At 48.5% G+C, this 12,606-nt stretch overlaps 1 protein-coding gene across 12 annotated transcripts in view; it reads left to right on the top strand.

The window, feature by feature from the left end:
• The window catches only part of TAOK3 (TAO kinase 3), a 74,295-nt gene that overhangs the window by 57,659 nt on the left and 4,030 nt on the right, over positions 1–12,606 (top strand). For all 12 annotated transcript variants that reach the window (XM_086856042.1, XM_086856035.1, XM_086856045.1 and 9 more), the window contains 4 exons: positions 512–646; positions 8,608–8,844; positions 9,609–9,737; positions 10,471–10,674. In XM_086856042.1, coding sequence (XP_086712168.1) covers positions 512–646; positions 8,608–8,844; positions 9,609–9,737; positions 10,471–10,674 — 705 coding nt within the window. The remainder of the gene's footprint in view (positions 1–511; positions 647–8,607; positions 8,845–9,608; positions 9,738–10,470; positions 10,675–12,606) is intronic.

Genomic DNA, 12,606 nt, shown 5'->3' with positions numbered 1-12,606 from the left:
GCAAACGAGGGACAAAGAAAGCCTATCGAGGACACACGGCTCGGCAAAGGGAATGAGGCAGGATGTTGCTGTGGTGTTAAAAGGGAACAGGATCTCCGTGGCTAGACATGGGAATCACGTTTTCACCAGGATCACTGGGTTGCAGTGCTTGAACCCGACCTTCCCGAGGACTCCGATCGCCCTGCTCTGCTTTCTGCTCCCGGCTGGCTTTTTTCTGGCACATATGTAATACTGGAGGTTTAAAAAAAAAAAAAGAGATTTTAAAAAAAAAAAAAAAAAAAAGGCAGCCCGATCCAGGGATTCGGAGGCATCCTGCTAGCGATCAGCTGACGCGCCGAGCTGCAATGTGTTGCTTATTCATTTTGTACGGTGGGAGCTGCCGGGGCTAAGCAGAGAGCTGAACTATGCCTCTCCTACAGCCGCGCTTGTGCAGACAGAGGGGTGAGAGAGAGGCAGCCGCCGCGGGAAGAGCACAGCCGGACTTTCTCCTTGTTTTTATCCATTTCTGCAGGATCATGTATTTATAAGGGATGAGGTGGGCCACAGGGATCGCAGGCCTGAGGTGCGGCCTACCCAGTCAGTGCAGAATCAGGCCCTCCACTACCGGAACCGAGAGCGCTTTGCCACAATCAAATCAGCATCTTTGGTAAGAGCCCCCATCCCACCCCACCCATCCCACCCCACTCCCCTCGCTGCCATCGCCTCCCCTGCTGCTGGTGCTGTTGGCATAGCAACTGGATATTGCACTGAAAGAGATTTTACCTCTGTGTGTGTGTGTGTGTGAGAGAGAGAGAGAGATGGAAATGTGCAATATGTTGAATTTCTGTGTGCATTTCCAGTGTGAGATAACCCAGCTTCCCGGGTGAAGTTAATATCGTCTCGTCCTCTCCCCCCTCCGCCTCCATTTCCCACCTGTCCCTTTTGTTAATATATTTATCTGCTTGTGCATAAAGTGTGTGTGAGGTGTGTGAGAGCTGCTGGAACGCCGTGGAGCTGCAGATGCAGATGGTTTTGGGAACAATAAGATCGCTGCTGCCCGCCCTGAGCTGATGCCTGCTTGTTGTTTTTTTATTTTTTTTTTTTTTTCATTCATTCATTTATTTCAAGCAACTGTACCGTGACTGCATTTTCCAGCCCGATCTCTTGGAAGGATTGCTGGGCTGCGATAAGGGAGAGAGGGCTTACAGCGGGCTGTGGGCTTACAAAGGGGAGGGGGATGGGATGAATCCATCAAGATTTGTACTATTGCAAATGTGATTGCTGTGGATGCCTTTGTAGTAGGGAAAGGGGTGTGTGCCGGAAGAGTTAGTTGTGTGCCGCCTCCCCCACCCGCATCCAGCCGGGCTGGGAGCAGCCTTTTCCAGGGAAAGCACTGAAAAATGGCCCTTCAGAGGTAAAATGAATGTCCTATTAAATATTTCAGCCCGCTGGTATTAGAGGTCAGATGGACGGGAAGCATTAGAAAGTCCCCATGGTTTGGCCATGGCACTTGCTCAGTGCTATGACATCATCCTGGACCAACCCCGAAATTACACCAGTGAGCCCTCCCCTTCCCGCTTTCTCCTGCCTCCACCATGGGGGTTCTCCTTCCAGACCACCATTTCTGGATCCCCAGAATCGCTTCCCGTTCCTGCATGCACAAGACACGGGGTGTGTGTGTCTGTGTGTGTGTGTGTGTGTGTCTGACCACAGCTAAAGGCTGTGACAGGTGGGAAGCAGCAGCAGAGCCAGCAGCCCATATTTTTCTGTGTGATTGTTGCTGCTGTTTAAACCTAAAATGATGCTGTGGCATTCAGGCTTCTGCCCAGGTGCTTCCTGGGAGCATCTGAATCCCATCTTTTGCTGGTGTATTTCTGGGTGCCCATACCCCGAGTGCCCCCCAGGCTGGTGTCCCCTGCTCCCCCCAGTTTAGAGTGACCTAGAAATGTGTGTGTACTGTGTTAGAGGACTTCATGCAGCACACCTGACAGGGGCAGGATCCCTGCTCTCCTGGAGACCCTCTGGCCTGGGAATTTTCCTTTTTGAGAGTGTGTGTGTGTGTGTGTTTGCACCCAGTGTAGTGCCAGCTCTTCTACTGCCTGCACTGAGCAGATAAAAGCAGGACCCAGTTAGGTTGGCTGGAGGGCAGAAATGATGAATGACTCATGTATCATACTCCAGACATACAATTTCATTGATAAATTGATATGTGTGATGAATATATTCATGTTCTTTTACTCCCTATGCAAAGCTGCTGCACCCTGTGGCCTGCCTTCAGCAGCAGAGCCCACAGCTCCTGTCTTCCCTGGAAATGTCACCCCTGGGCTACCTGGGTGGCTTGAAGGGATAGCATGGGATATCTCCCTTTGGGAGCTAGTGAAAATGTGGTCTGTGAGGTATTCCCATATCCCTGAGCTCTGGGGAGGGCAGCTGATATCCCAAGGTCATTCCTAAATCCCATGGCAGCCTGCTGTGGGGCTGGGATTGTGTCTGCCTAAATTCCTTTTAATTCCATCAGAAATTCAGATTTGCTGAATCTCTCTGCTTCGGTGACCAAATGATGATAAAGATAAAATTAATTTTGGGTGTGGAAGATGGAAATGTTTTTGAAGAGCTTCTCTTTTTTGGGTTTTCTGTGGAGCATGCTCTGTTGTCCCCTTCTCACACACACATCTCCCTTTCCCAGTGTAGAGGGAAGTTCCCAACACACCACCTGGGCACTCCAGGAGGTACTGGTGTGTTCTTACTTCTGAGGTTGTGTGGCGGGGCAGAACTGTCCTTGTGTTTGCCACAGAAATATTTCATGGTGATGAATTTTCCCTTTAATAATCTTCCATTCCCACCTCTTCATGTTCCAAAATGGAAATCCAGGGCAAGAAAATAAAAGTTTAAACCCATTGCACAAAATCTGGGTGCCAGTGCTTCTGTTGGAGCACTTTTTACCGCTGCCACCAGTCAGTGCCTGGATGGTGTCAGTGAGGACAGGTGCTGGATGCTGCTGCTCCTCTGGCCAAGGGACAACTTCTTCCTTCTTCCCTGTCCAGTATTTGTGGGGAGGGCAAGGTCAGTCATGGAGCTGATAGAGGGAGAATTACCTAAACATGCCTAGAATTCGTAGTGTGAACCCAGGCTTTATTCATCTCTGAGTTAATTTACTCTTTCAATGGCAGCTGGGAAAGATTTTTGCTGTGTGAATGGGTGCTCAAGGTCCCACAGTGGTTGAAAACAAGCAAACCAGCAAGCTTTGATGGTTCCCTGCCTCCTGGCTGCTGTCCATTTCTCAGCAGCTGGGAACATCTTCCTGGGCACAGGTTGTGCACTTGGGAGCATCAGGTAGCCTGTATTGCAGAGAATCAAAAACGGGCGTTCTGGCCCCAGATTCAATGATGTGGAATTATATTTGGGTGTAAAAACCTCCTTTTATGGGACTTGCTGAAAACTACCCCTGAACATGAGACCAGGGCAGTGTTTTTAGGAGAAAAGCACCAAGTCTGGGGCTGATCATTCCACAGCTGTTCCTGCTGGTGCAGTCCAGGATCTGAGGCCATCAAGTCCTTGCTCTTCTCCCCATAGATATTGCAGATGGAGGTAAGACTGGCATTCCTGAAAGTACTCCAGTGTACAAGTTGGATCTCTTTCCAAAAACAAGCTGCAGCAGTTTCAGGGAGTGCAGAGGTCACACAGGAGCTTGTATTAGATAGCTGAACACTCCAGATGACCCAGTGGTTTGAAGAATGATTCTCTTGCCCTGTTAATCTGCAAAAGCATCAAGTGAATGTGAAGGAAACTGAACAAACCTCCCATGAAAATAGTCAAATGAACTGTCCTCAAAGAAACAGGCTGTGGATATCCCCTTTTGAGTCCTGCAGTAGTGTTTTAATATTGCTCAGATTAAAGAAAATAATGGAAATGAGCAAATGTGGGTAAGAAAGATGAAGGAGCTTAACTTCGGTCATAATTCAATCAGCAATTTTAGTAGTCATTTTCTTCTGCACCACTTTTCTCTTTGATCAGTTTTGTGTGGTAGCAGTAACCATCACTCACCTGGAACAGTGGTGGAAAATGCCTTGCATATTTCTGCTGTTGGAGTAAAAGTTGCCATGTGAAATGGAGGCCGGGTGCCTACATCTCCATATCATTTCACAGATTATCAGTGATCCATAAATTAAAAGTTACAACCAGAAATCTCTTGAAACACAGCAAGCTGTTGTTTGAAAAGAAGGGCAGAGGTTCTGCATGTTGATGAGACTACACCTCTCCACATTTCAAGGGAAAGCTGTTTTTTGAATCTCTTCAGAGATGCATTGATCTGCACTTGTGGGTGTCTTTCAAGCTTGACCCCTTAGGTCCTCCCTGCCTCGTGCATCTCCTCAACAGCTGCTTTTACAGTTTTCAAAGGCAATGATCAAGTAGTTAAAACTTCATAGAATCCCAGAATGGGTTGGGTTGGAAAGGATCTTAAAGCTCATCTCATTCCAGCCCTGCCATGGCAGGGACACCTTCCACCATCCCAGGTGGCTCCCAGCCCCAGCCAGCCTGGCCCTGGGCACTTCCAGGGATCCAGGGGCAGCCACAGCTTCTCTGACACCCTGTGCCAGGGCCTCCCCACCCTCTCAGGGAAGGATTCCTCCCTCACATCTGACATCTCATTTCATAGAAAGATCAGACAGTGAAGACTCTATCAAGGGCCTTGGTGTTCTCTTTGAAGTCCAAATTCCAGCAAAAGAATGATGTGATCTCATCTGGGGCCTGCAGAGCCAAGTGTCTGTGTCCATATGAGCAGGATTCCCTGGATGTGGCCAGGAAAATGGCACCAGGGCAGCCTGGCCCCAGAACCAGGTACCTTGCACCCTCTTCTGCTGAAGCACTGATGTTTTATTCCAAAGGGTTGAGTTTCCCCCAATGGACTCATCTGGCTGCTGCCTTTGTAAACCTTTCCTCTAAAATTTTGGACTTGTTCTTTCTCATCTCCTCTTGCTGTGAGAAGCAGCTGGCAGTGTTTTGCTCAGAGCTCTGCTTCCTCCAGCACTGAGGAGCTCAGAATTTTGGTTGTTGATAGGTGAGAATTGCTGTCCTCTAGGAGAGGGTTCACTATCTTGGATAAACAATGTAGAAAAGGGAACTCTAAAGAGCTGCTGGTTTGGAGGAGAAGGTGTGAGCTCAGCTTCCTTACGTAAAGCTAAAATCTTGGAGGGGTGAAAGAAAGTTTGGATTTTATGGCAAATGAACTGCCTGTGGGAGTAGGTTGGAAAAGACATCTCTGTTCTCAGTTCTGTGTGTGCCAAAGATGCAGAGTGATAAGAAACTGAGAAAATGTCATACCTTAATAAAAGCTGTTCTGGTTTATACAGGTTATTGGTTCTCCTGATGACATGATTGATTGTTGTGTGCTGCAGGGAGAGCTCCAGGAAACTGCAGCTTTCTGGTGTGAAGCATCCTGATGTTTCCTGGTTATATGGAGAACAAATTTATTTTGTAGTTATCACCTTTTGCCTCATGATAATCTGTGGGGTTATGTTTGTGGACTTCTTCCTGAGGGGCAGCTCCGATCTCTGCTCCCTGTGAGCAGGGACAGGAGCCAGGGAAAGGCTGGGGCTGTGCCAGGGAGGTTGAACTTGGATATCAGGAAAGGTTCTTCCCCAGAGGGTGCTGGCACTGCCCAGGCTCCCCAGGGAATGGCCCCGAGGCTGCCAGAGCTCCAGGAGTGTTTGGACAGCGCTGCCAGGGATGCCCAGGGTGGGATTGCTGGGGTGTCTGTGCAGGAACAGGGGCTGGACCCCCTGATCCCTGTGGGGCCCTTCCCACTCAGGATATTCCAAATAGTGCATGGGGTCCCGAGAGTCTTTGTCTAAGAGCACCAGAAAGGTGATTACTGGAACATCCCAAATTTTCTTGTTAAAATGGTTGCTGGAGCTGTTCATTCATTAGGGGCTTAATCTTTAAAACCATAATCCTTTATTCATTCATAGTCTGAAGGACTTCTCTGGTACTGAACTGGGCATGTACAGTAACTCATGTTCATTTCTTCCACATTCTCCCATCCCTGAGATCACCCTGTGCAGGCTTTGTCTTTGAAGAGTGTCCTGAGGAGTGTTGGACTTGACTGGAGATGAAGGTGATAAATGAAGTCTTTATCATGAGCTTGCTGAACGGGGACATTAAATCCACGAGATGTCCACCAAGTCTGCTGCTCTCCTCTCTCATCTTTAGCATGAGGCACTGCTTTTGTGTTCTTCTGACTTTTTAATGTCTCATCTTCTGTTGTGACTGGAAGGCTTTATCAGCTAGGCTTGTAATTAGCAATTGCATCCTATTGTTAGGGATAAATATCCTAGATTTCATGGGAAATCTTTCCAAGATGGAATTCTTGTCATGATAAAGCTGAGCAAAATTGGAAATGGGGTGCAGAGGAGCAGGGAAAAAAAAGAAGGATGAAAGTTAATGAGTTTTTCTGTAAATAAAACAAGTGCACATTCTACATCTCATTAGAGATCAGACCAAAGGAGATTGGCAAAGTTGCTGGAGGATCCTTAGATCCATTTTTTCTTAGGCTCTTGCTGCTTGCTTTGTTCTGCCAACGTCTGGGAACGGAGCGTGCCGTGCAGAACATCCCACTGCTCACAAAAGGGCCGGGCCCCAAAAATAGCACATCCAGGAAGATCTTGTACTGCTGGTGGCTCCCAGATCTCCATTTCTCTTCAAGTGCCTGACCAAGGCTGTTCTCTCCCAGCTGGATGTCACTGAACGTTGTCAGTGGCATGTGTGAAGTGTTGGTGGTCTGCCTGTCTTACCTGGCATCTGCCTCTTACCCTTCACTTGGATTCTCAGAGAAATCTTCCTTACCTGGAAGCTTCTGGCAGAGATCTTACTCTTGCTGGACTTGACTGAAATGTGCAAGTTCCTATCAACACTTCCCAACTTCTTCCAAGTGTGGCTGTCCTTGGTACACTTGGAAGAACCAAAAGCTTTTTGACCTGTAGCAGAAGCCAGGGCTCACATGGTGTTTGTGTTTCTGTGGTCATTCCTCCAGTCCCACCTAATCCTGGTGCCTGCCTTAGATCTGTTTGGGTCTCAGGCATTTACAGGCTGCTCTGTTACAGCAGTTGCTGAGATGTCAGTGTGCTTAATCCAGCCCACTCCAAAATGGCATTCTGAAATTTCCTGTAGGAAGGAAGTGGTTTGTCCATCACCATCAGCTGGTGGTGGATACTCGGCCTCACTGAAGTGATCAAGCTGAGTCTGACAGTGCTGTGCTCAGGCTGGTTCTCTGGCTCTGCAGTCTTGGGGAGGCTCTTCCTGAGTTCCTCCTCACACTCCTCCCAGGTGTTGGGAGTCACTTGAAGCAAGACAGGTGGCACTAGCTGCCTGCCTTGGGTGACCTCAGGGTGTTTACCTGTTCATTTTGGAGCTCCGACGTGGCTTCCTGTCACCTCCCAGCCCTGGAGCCAGCAAGTGCACTGGGATGGCAGCTCCCTGAAACAGCTGCTCTTCTGTCCTTGTGAGCCTTCCCAGCTCTCTAGGTGTATCCCATCCTTTGTCTGAACTTCCGAAATCTCCACAAAACTGCCTTCAAATGACAACAGCGCTGTAGTAGGGGCCAGTTTTTTGGGCTGCTGTGGAGGAATCCATCAGGAAGGCAGGCTGCAGGAGGGACTCTTGGTTCATAAAGTTTCAGTGATCACCTTCAAAGGACTGAGCTCTTCACACTTAGGTCTCCTTGTACAGAATCAGGGGCTGCAGTTCCACACACATGCCAGGTTTTTGGTTCTCAGGTCACATAAATGATCAGCAGATTTTCATAAGTGAAGTTCCTGAGACCGTCTTCAACAAAATAACCAGTCTTGGACACTTTTCTTCTTTTGAAGTGGAAGCATTATCATTTGCATTTTCTTCTGAACATTTTTGGCACAGCCTGTTGGGTTTTGTTTTTTTTCTTCTTTCACATGGATACACTTGGGCATGGAAATGAATGTGGAACTTGTGAGTTTGTTTCAGCTGAGCAGGGTTTAAAATCTGCTTAGACCATCTGATCAATCTTGTTAAGAGCACACAGTTCCAGAACAGCGTTCCCTTGTTAGAAAACTTTCAATTCTGGGAAGGAATGAGCTCAGTCTGTCATCATCTTGGATTTTAAGGGGAAATTTTGAAGGAGGCTCCTCCTAGCAGAAAATAGATGTTGAAGGATTGAATTGGCATGGGGTTGACTTGAGGAGGAAGGAAAGAACTGGTGGCTTGTGGGGGTTTCTGGCTGCATCTTGGGAGTCCAGGCCACACTCAGGATCTGAGCCCTGTGTCTCAATAAGGTTGTCCCTGGTGTCTGAAGAACGTTGTCCACCAGCCACCTTTGTTCCCAGATCTCCTCCGGTGTGTCCTGGAGTGATAAGTAACCAGTCCCTTCCTTCATTTGCAATATGGCATTTTATGCTGTGTTACTGAAAGCACATAAAAGTTTCAGGAAAAGACGGTGGCTAAAAGTTAGGAGAGAGAAACCTTGTGGCACCTCTGAACCCCGTTGATTCCTGAGAGCGCAGCAGAGCAGGGCCTGGGTTCCAGTGAGCAGCCAGCATGGCAGCAGCTTGTGTGGGAAGCAAGGCCATGGAGCACTTGTTGCCCTGTTCCCAACCCCAGGTTACAAGACAGATCCATGAGCATGAGCAGGAGAACGAGCTGCGGGAACAGATGTCAGGATATAAGCGGATGCGGCGCCAGCACCAGAAGCAGCTGATCGCCCTGGAGAACAAGTTGAAGGCCGAGATGGACGAGCACCGCCTCAAGCTGCAGAAGGAGGTGGAGACACACGCCAACAACTCGTCCATTGAGCTGGAGAAGCTGGCCAAGAAACAAGTGGCTGTGATGGAGAAGGAGGTGAGTGCAGGGAGCTGTCCCTGAGGATCTGAGGGACAGGAGAATCCAGGTCTCCGGGGGGGCTGTGGGAGTTGCTGCTCAAATGCGTGGTCTGAGGTGCAGAATGAGAGGACAGGCTTAAGCTGTGCCAAGGGAAATTTAGGTTGGATATTAGGAAAAAAATTTTACAGAAAGGGTGATAAAGTACTGGAATGATCTGCCCAGGGAGGTGGTGGAGTCACCATCCATGGATGTGTTTATAAAGGGATTGGATGTGGTACTCAGTGGGGTGTTAGGGCATGGATTCGACTCAATGATTTTGAAGATCTCTTCCAAGCTGGTGATTCTGTGACCTTGTGCCCCTGGTGAAGCAGCCTTGAGTCACCTTTCTGTCTGATGGGCACTCTGTTGGCATCCACCAGTGCCACAGCTGCAGAGAAGGGGCTGTGGGGACCTTGGTGGGAGCTTTACCTCAGCTGAGGGGGTGACAAAACTGTCACTCAGTCTATAAACAGCACATTAATCCACATAATAATGTGGTTGTGCCCTCTGGGGTGGTTTTGGTGGGGAGATGAGAAGCACAGGGAGGCCCTCAGACTTACCTGAGCATTTGCTCTGCAAACAGCTTTTCTGTAGCTGAGTACTCATGGCTTTGTCTAGCGCAGTCACCAAAATGACTGACCAAGAACCACAACACTGATTTGTGCTGCGTTCTGCACCTGCTCACTCACCTTTTTTTGTTATTTTTTTTTTTGTTATTTTTTTCCCCTCTCTGTACATTGCAGGCAAAGGCAGCTGCAGCAGATGAAAAGAAATTCCAGCAACAGATTTTGGCTCAGCAAAAGAAAGACCTGGCGACCTTTTTAGAAAGTCAGAAGAAACAATACAAGCTTTGCAAGGAAAAGATTAAAGAGGCAAGAAACCCTCATTTTTGGGTCTGAAGGGGTGTGGAATGAACACAAACCAGTCTTTCCTTTTGATAAACCTTTTCCTTTTGATAGACCTGGGCCGGCCCAGGGGTTTAAGGGATATTGTCAGGCTTGGAAGCAAATTTGGATTCTCAGCAAGTGAATTTTCAGGAACTGGGAGCATCTGGCAGCATTTCCAGAACAATTTGTGAGGGTGGCTACAGGTGCCTTCACAATTTGCTGTAGAGCAGAATCTTTGAAACCAAGGGTGATGAGGGAAAATGGGACTTCACAGTGAGTTCTTCTTCCCCTTTCTCCTCATCCTTTTTTTTTTTTTCAAGTAATCAGAGCAGCCATTCAATGTCCCTTGACTAAAAGCTCTGTGATCACTTACATAAATTAGGAAGAGAAGTAACTTCATGTGTAGCTTATCTGTGTCAAAATGCATTATTTAAATGGTGTCTGCACCACATTGCAAAAATAATTTGCTGTCAAGGTAAAGGTCAGAAAACTATTATCAAGGAGCTTGGTGGCCACTTTTCCTCCTACTCTCGGTGTAGGTCCTGGTACAGCTGTAGGGGCAGCAGGGCTGAACATGGCCAGGTGATAGGTCTGGTTCTGTTGGTTTTGCAGTAGGATTTTGTCCTTCCATGAACTGAATGGCAGAGGAGGAGCCAGGAAGGTCCCCCAGGTCCTGTGTCACTGTGGTGCTAAGGGAAGCCTTGTTTTGACCCTGCAGGAAATGAATGAGGACCACAGCACGCCCAAGAAAGAGAAGCAAGAAAGGATATCCAAACACAAAGAGAACCTGCAGCACACACAGGCTGAAGAGGAGGCCCAGCTTCTCAGCCAGCAGAGACTCTACTACGACAAAAACTGCCGTTTCTTCAAGAGAAAAACGATGATCAAGAGGCACGAGATGGAGCAGCAGAACATTCGGGAAGTATGGCACTCCTCACTTCCTCTCCCAGCATTTCCTTAACTGCCTTAGCTTTGTGTCTTTGCTGAAATTAGGTCTTCATGTTTCTAGCTGCTAAATAGAGCTGAGAAAAACAAAAGCAAGTTTTAGGAAATGGTTTTCCATACTGCTGGGGCTGCTTTGATCAGTTGAGGGATGGCAGTGTTGACTGCAGACAGAAACACCCTGTGGGCCCCTCCTCTGGGCCTGGTGCTTCATCCCAGCTCCTGAGTGTTGGGTTTGGGGGTCCTGCCCCAGTCTGGGCTGTGGGGAGGGTCAGGGAAAGCTGTGGGATGGGGATATGTGGGATGTCAAGGAGCAGCTTTTCACATCCTGCTTCCCCTCGTTGATTTTTGCCCCTTGCCTCAAGGCTGCCTGTGGTCAAACACCACTTTGGAGAAAGTATTTCCACTTGGAGATGTTCCTGTGGCCATCACTGTGGTATCTGAGTTTTTCATTGATGTTATTTTTGGATAAAAACTCAGATGAAGAGGGTGTTTTAGTGAAAACTGAGTGAAGAGTGGTCAAAAGTTTCCAGTTGTGCTTGGCCTGCTACCCTCAGGTTTTCCAGTATATTTTGTACTTGTTCAGAGCTTTGCTGCCCTTGGGTCCAGATGTGACTGGAGCTGCGAAGCTGCTTTGCTGAGATCCAGGCATCTCAACCCAGGCACCCTGAAAACATTTGACTCCAAAAATTCAGATCTGAGCACCTTTATTAGGTCATGTCATCTCTGTGGCAGGGATGAGAGAGTTGAGTTACCTAGCATGGCATTTAACCAGGAACACACCTCTGACCTCCTGCATTTAAGCTCTTATGAGAGACCTAACTTTCAGAATGGTCTGAGTTTTTATTCCCTGAAAATTTCATCCCTACTAATTCAAATGTGCCATTACTAACTACCTGGATCACCTGAAGTAAATAACACTTCCAAAATGTGTTTTCCATATTTTAACTAACCATGGATGTTGTTTGTGTGCAAATGGGAAAGCGTTTGAGGGAAGTGGAAGGACAGTGTGTGATTATGCTGTGTGAACTGAAATCAGGTGTGGAATGGGCATGGGAGAGGTTGGCTGAGCTGTGCTGGGATGAAGGCACACGTGCCACAGCTCCCTCCTGCCTGCTCAGTGCCCCAACTGCCTTTGTGCCAGTGGGAAGGCATTTTGGCACACCAGTAATTTTGTAATGTAATTTTAAATCTTGGCTGTCAGGGGTCGAGTTTTGCTGAAGTGTAAACACGTGCTACACCCTTAGGGCCAAGAGGGCAGAGGGAAACCCTGGCCTTGTTTCCTTCCCCATCCTCTCAGCTCAAACCTGTGCTGGGTGTAGCAGCCACAGGGGCTGAGGTTTGCAGGTGCTCCTGCTGAGAGTTACAACAGGATTAGCACGTGTGAGCAGCAGCTCAGAATAATTACCTGGTTTTGCTTCTCCTGCAGAAACTGGTGAGGCTGAGGCAGCACTGGGCTCTCCTGTGCTGGGCACGGTGTGGGTGGGGCAGCCCTGCTGTGCTGATGCAGCACAGCACCGAGGCTGTAACCTGAGCCTGCATCAGGGATGCACCTGCAGCTCTGTGAAGGGGAACAGCTGGAGGCAGCTCCATGCTGCACAGCGTGGCTGACACCTCGAGACAACAGATTCTGGCAGGAATCAGGGAGGGAACTGGTGTCTTCCCCTTCCTGGGCTTGGAGCTTGGGGAAGGTAACCCCAAACTGTGGACACCCTGTGCAGGAGCTCTTGGTGAACACTGCACAACCCCCTGAGCCTCGGGCTCCAGCCTCATTTTAAAAACCTGCTGCACCTTGGGCCAGATCCCACCTGGGCAGTTCATTTTCTCACCTGAGGTGGTGTTAGAGCCATTGACCTCTGCTTTGGCCACTCTAGTGCAGGTGATAGGGAGGGGAGCTCATTCCCAGCACCCA

The sequence above is a fragment of the Cyanistes caeruleus genome, chromosome 18, assembly GCF_971803275.1.
Source record: "Cyanistes caeruleus chromosome 18, bCyaCae1.hap1.1, whole genome shotgun sequence".
Classification (NCBI taxonomy): Eukaryota; Metazoa; Chordata; class Aves; order Passeriformes; family Paridae; genus Cyanistes; species Cyanistes caeruleus.
The sequence above is the reverse complement of the archived record's forward strand: the minus strand, read 5'-3'. Positions and strand labels throughout refer to the sequence as shown.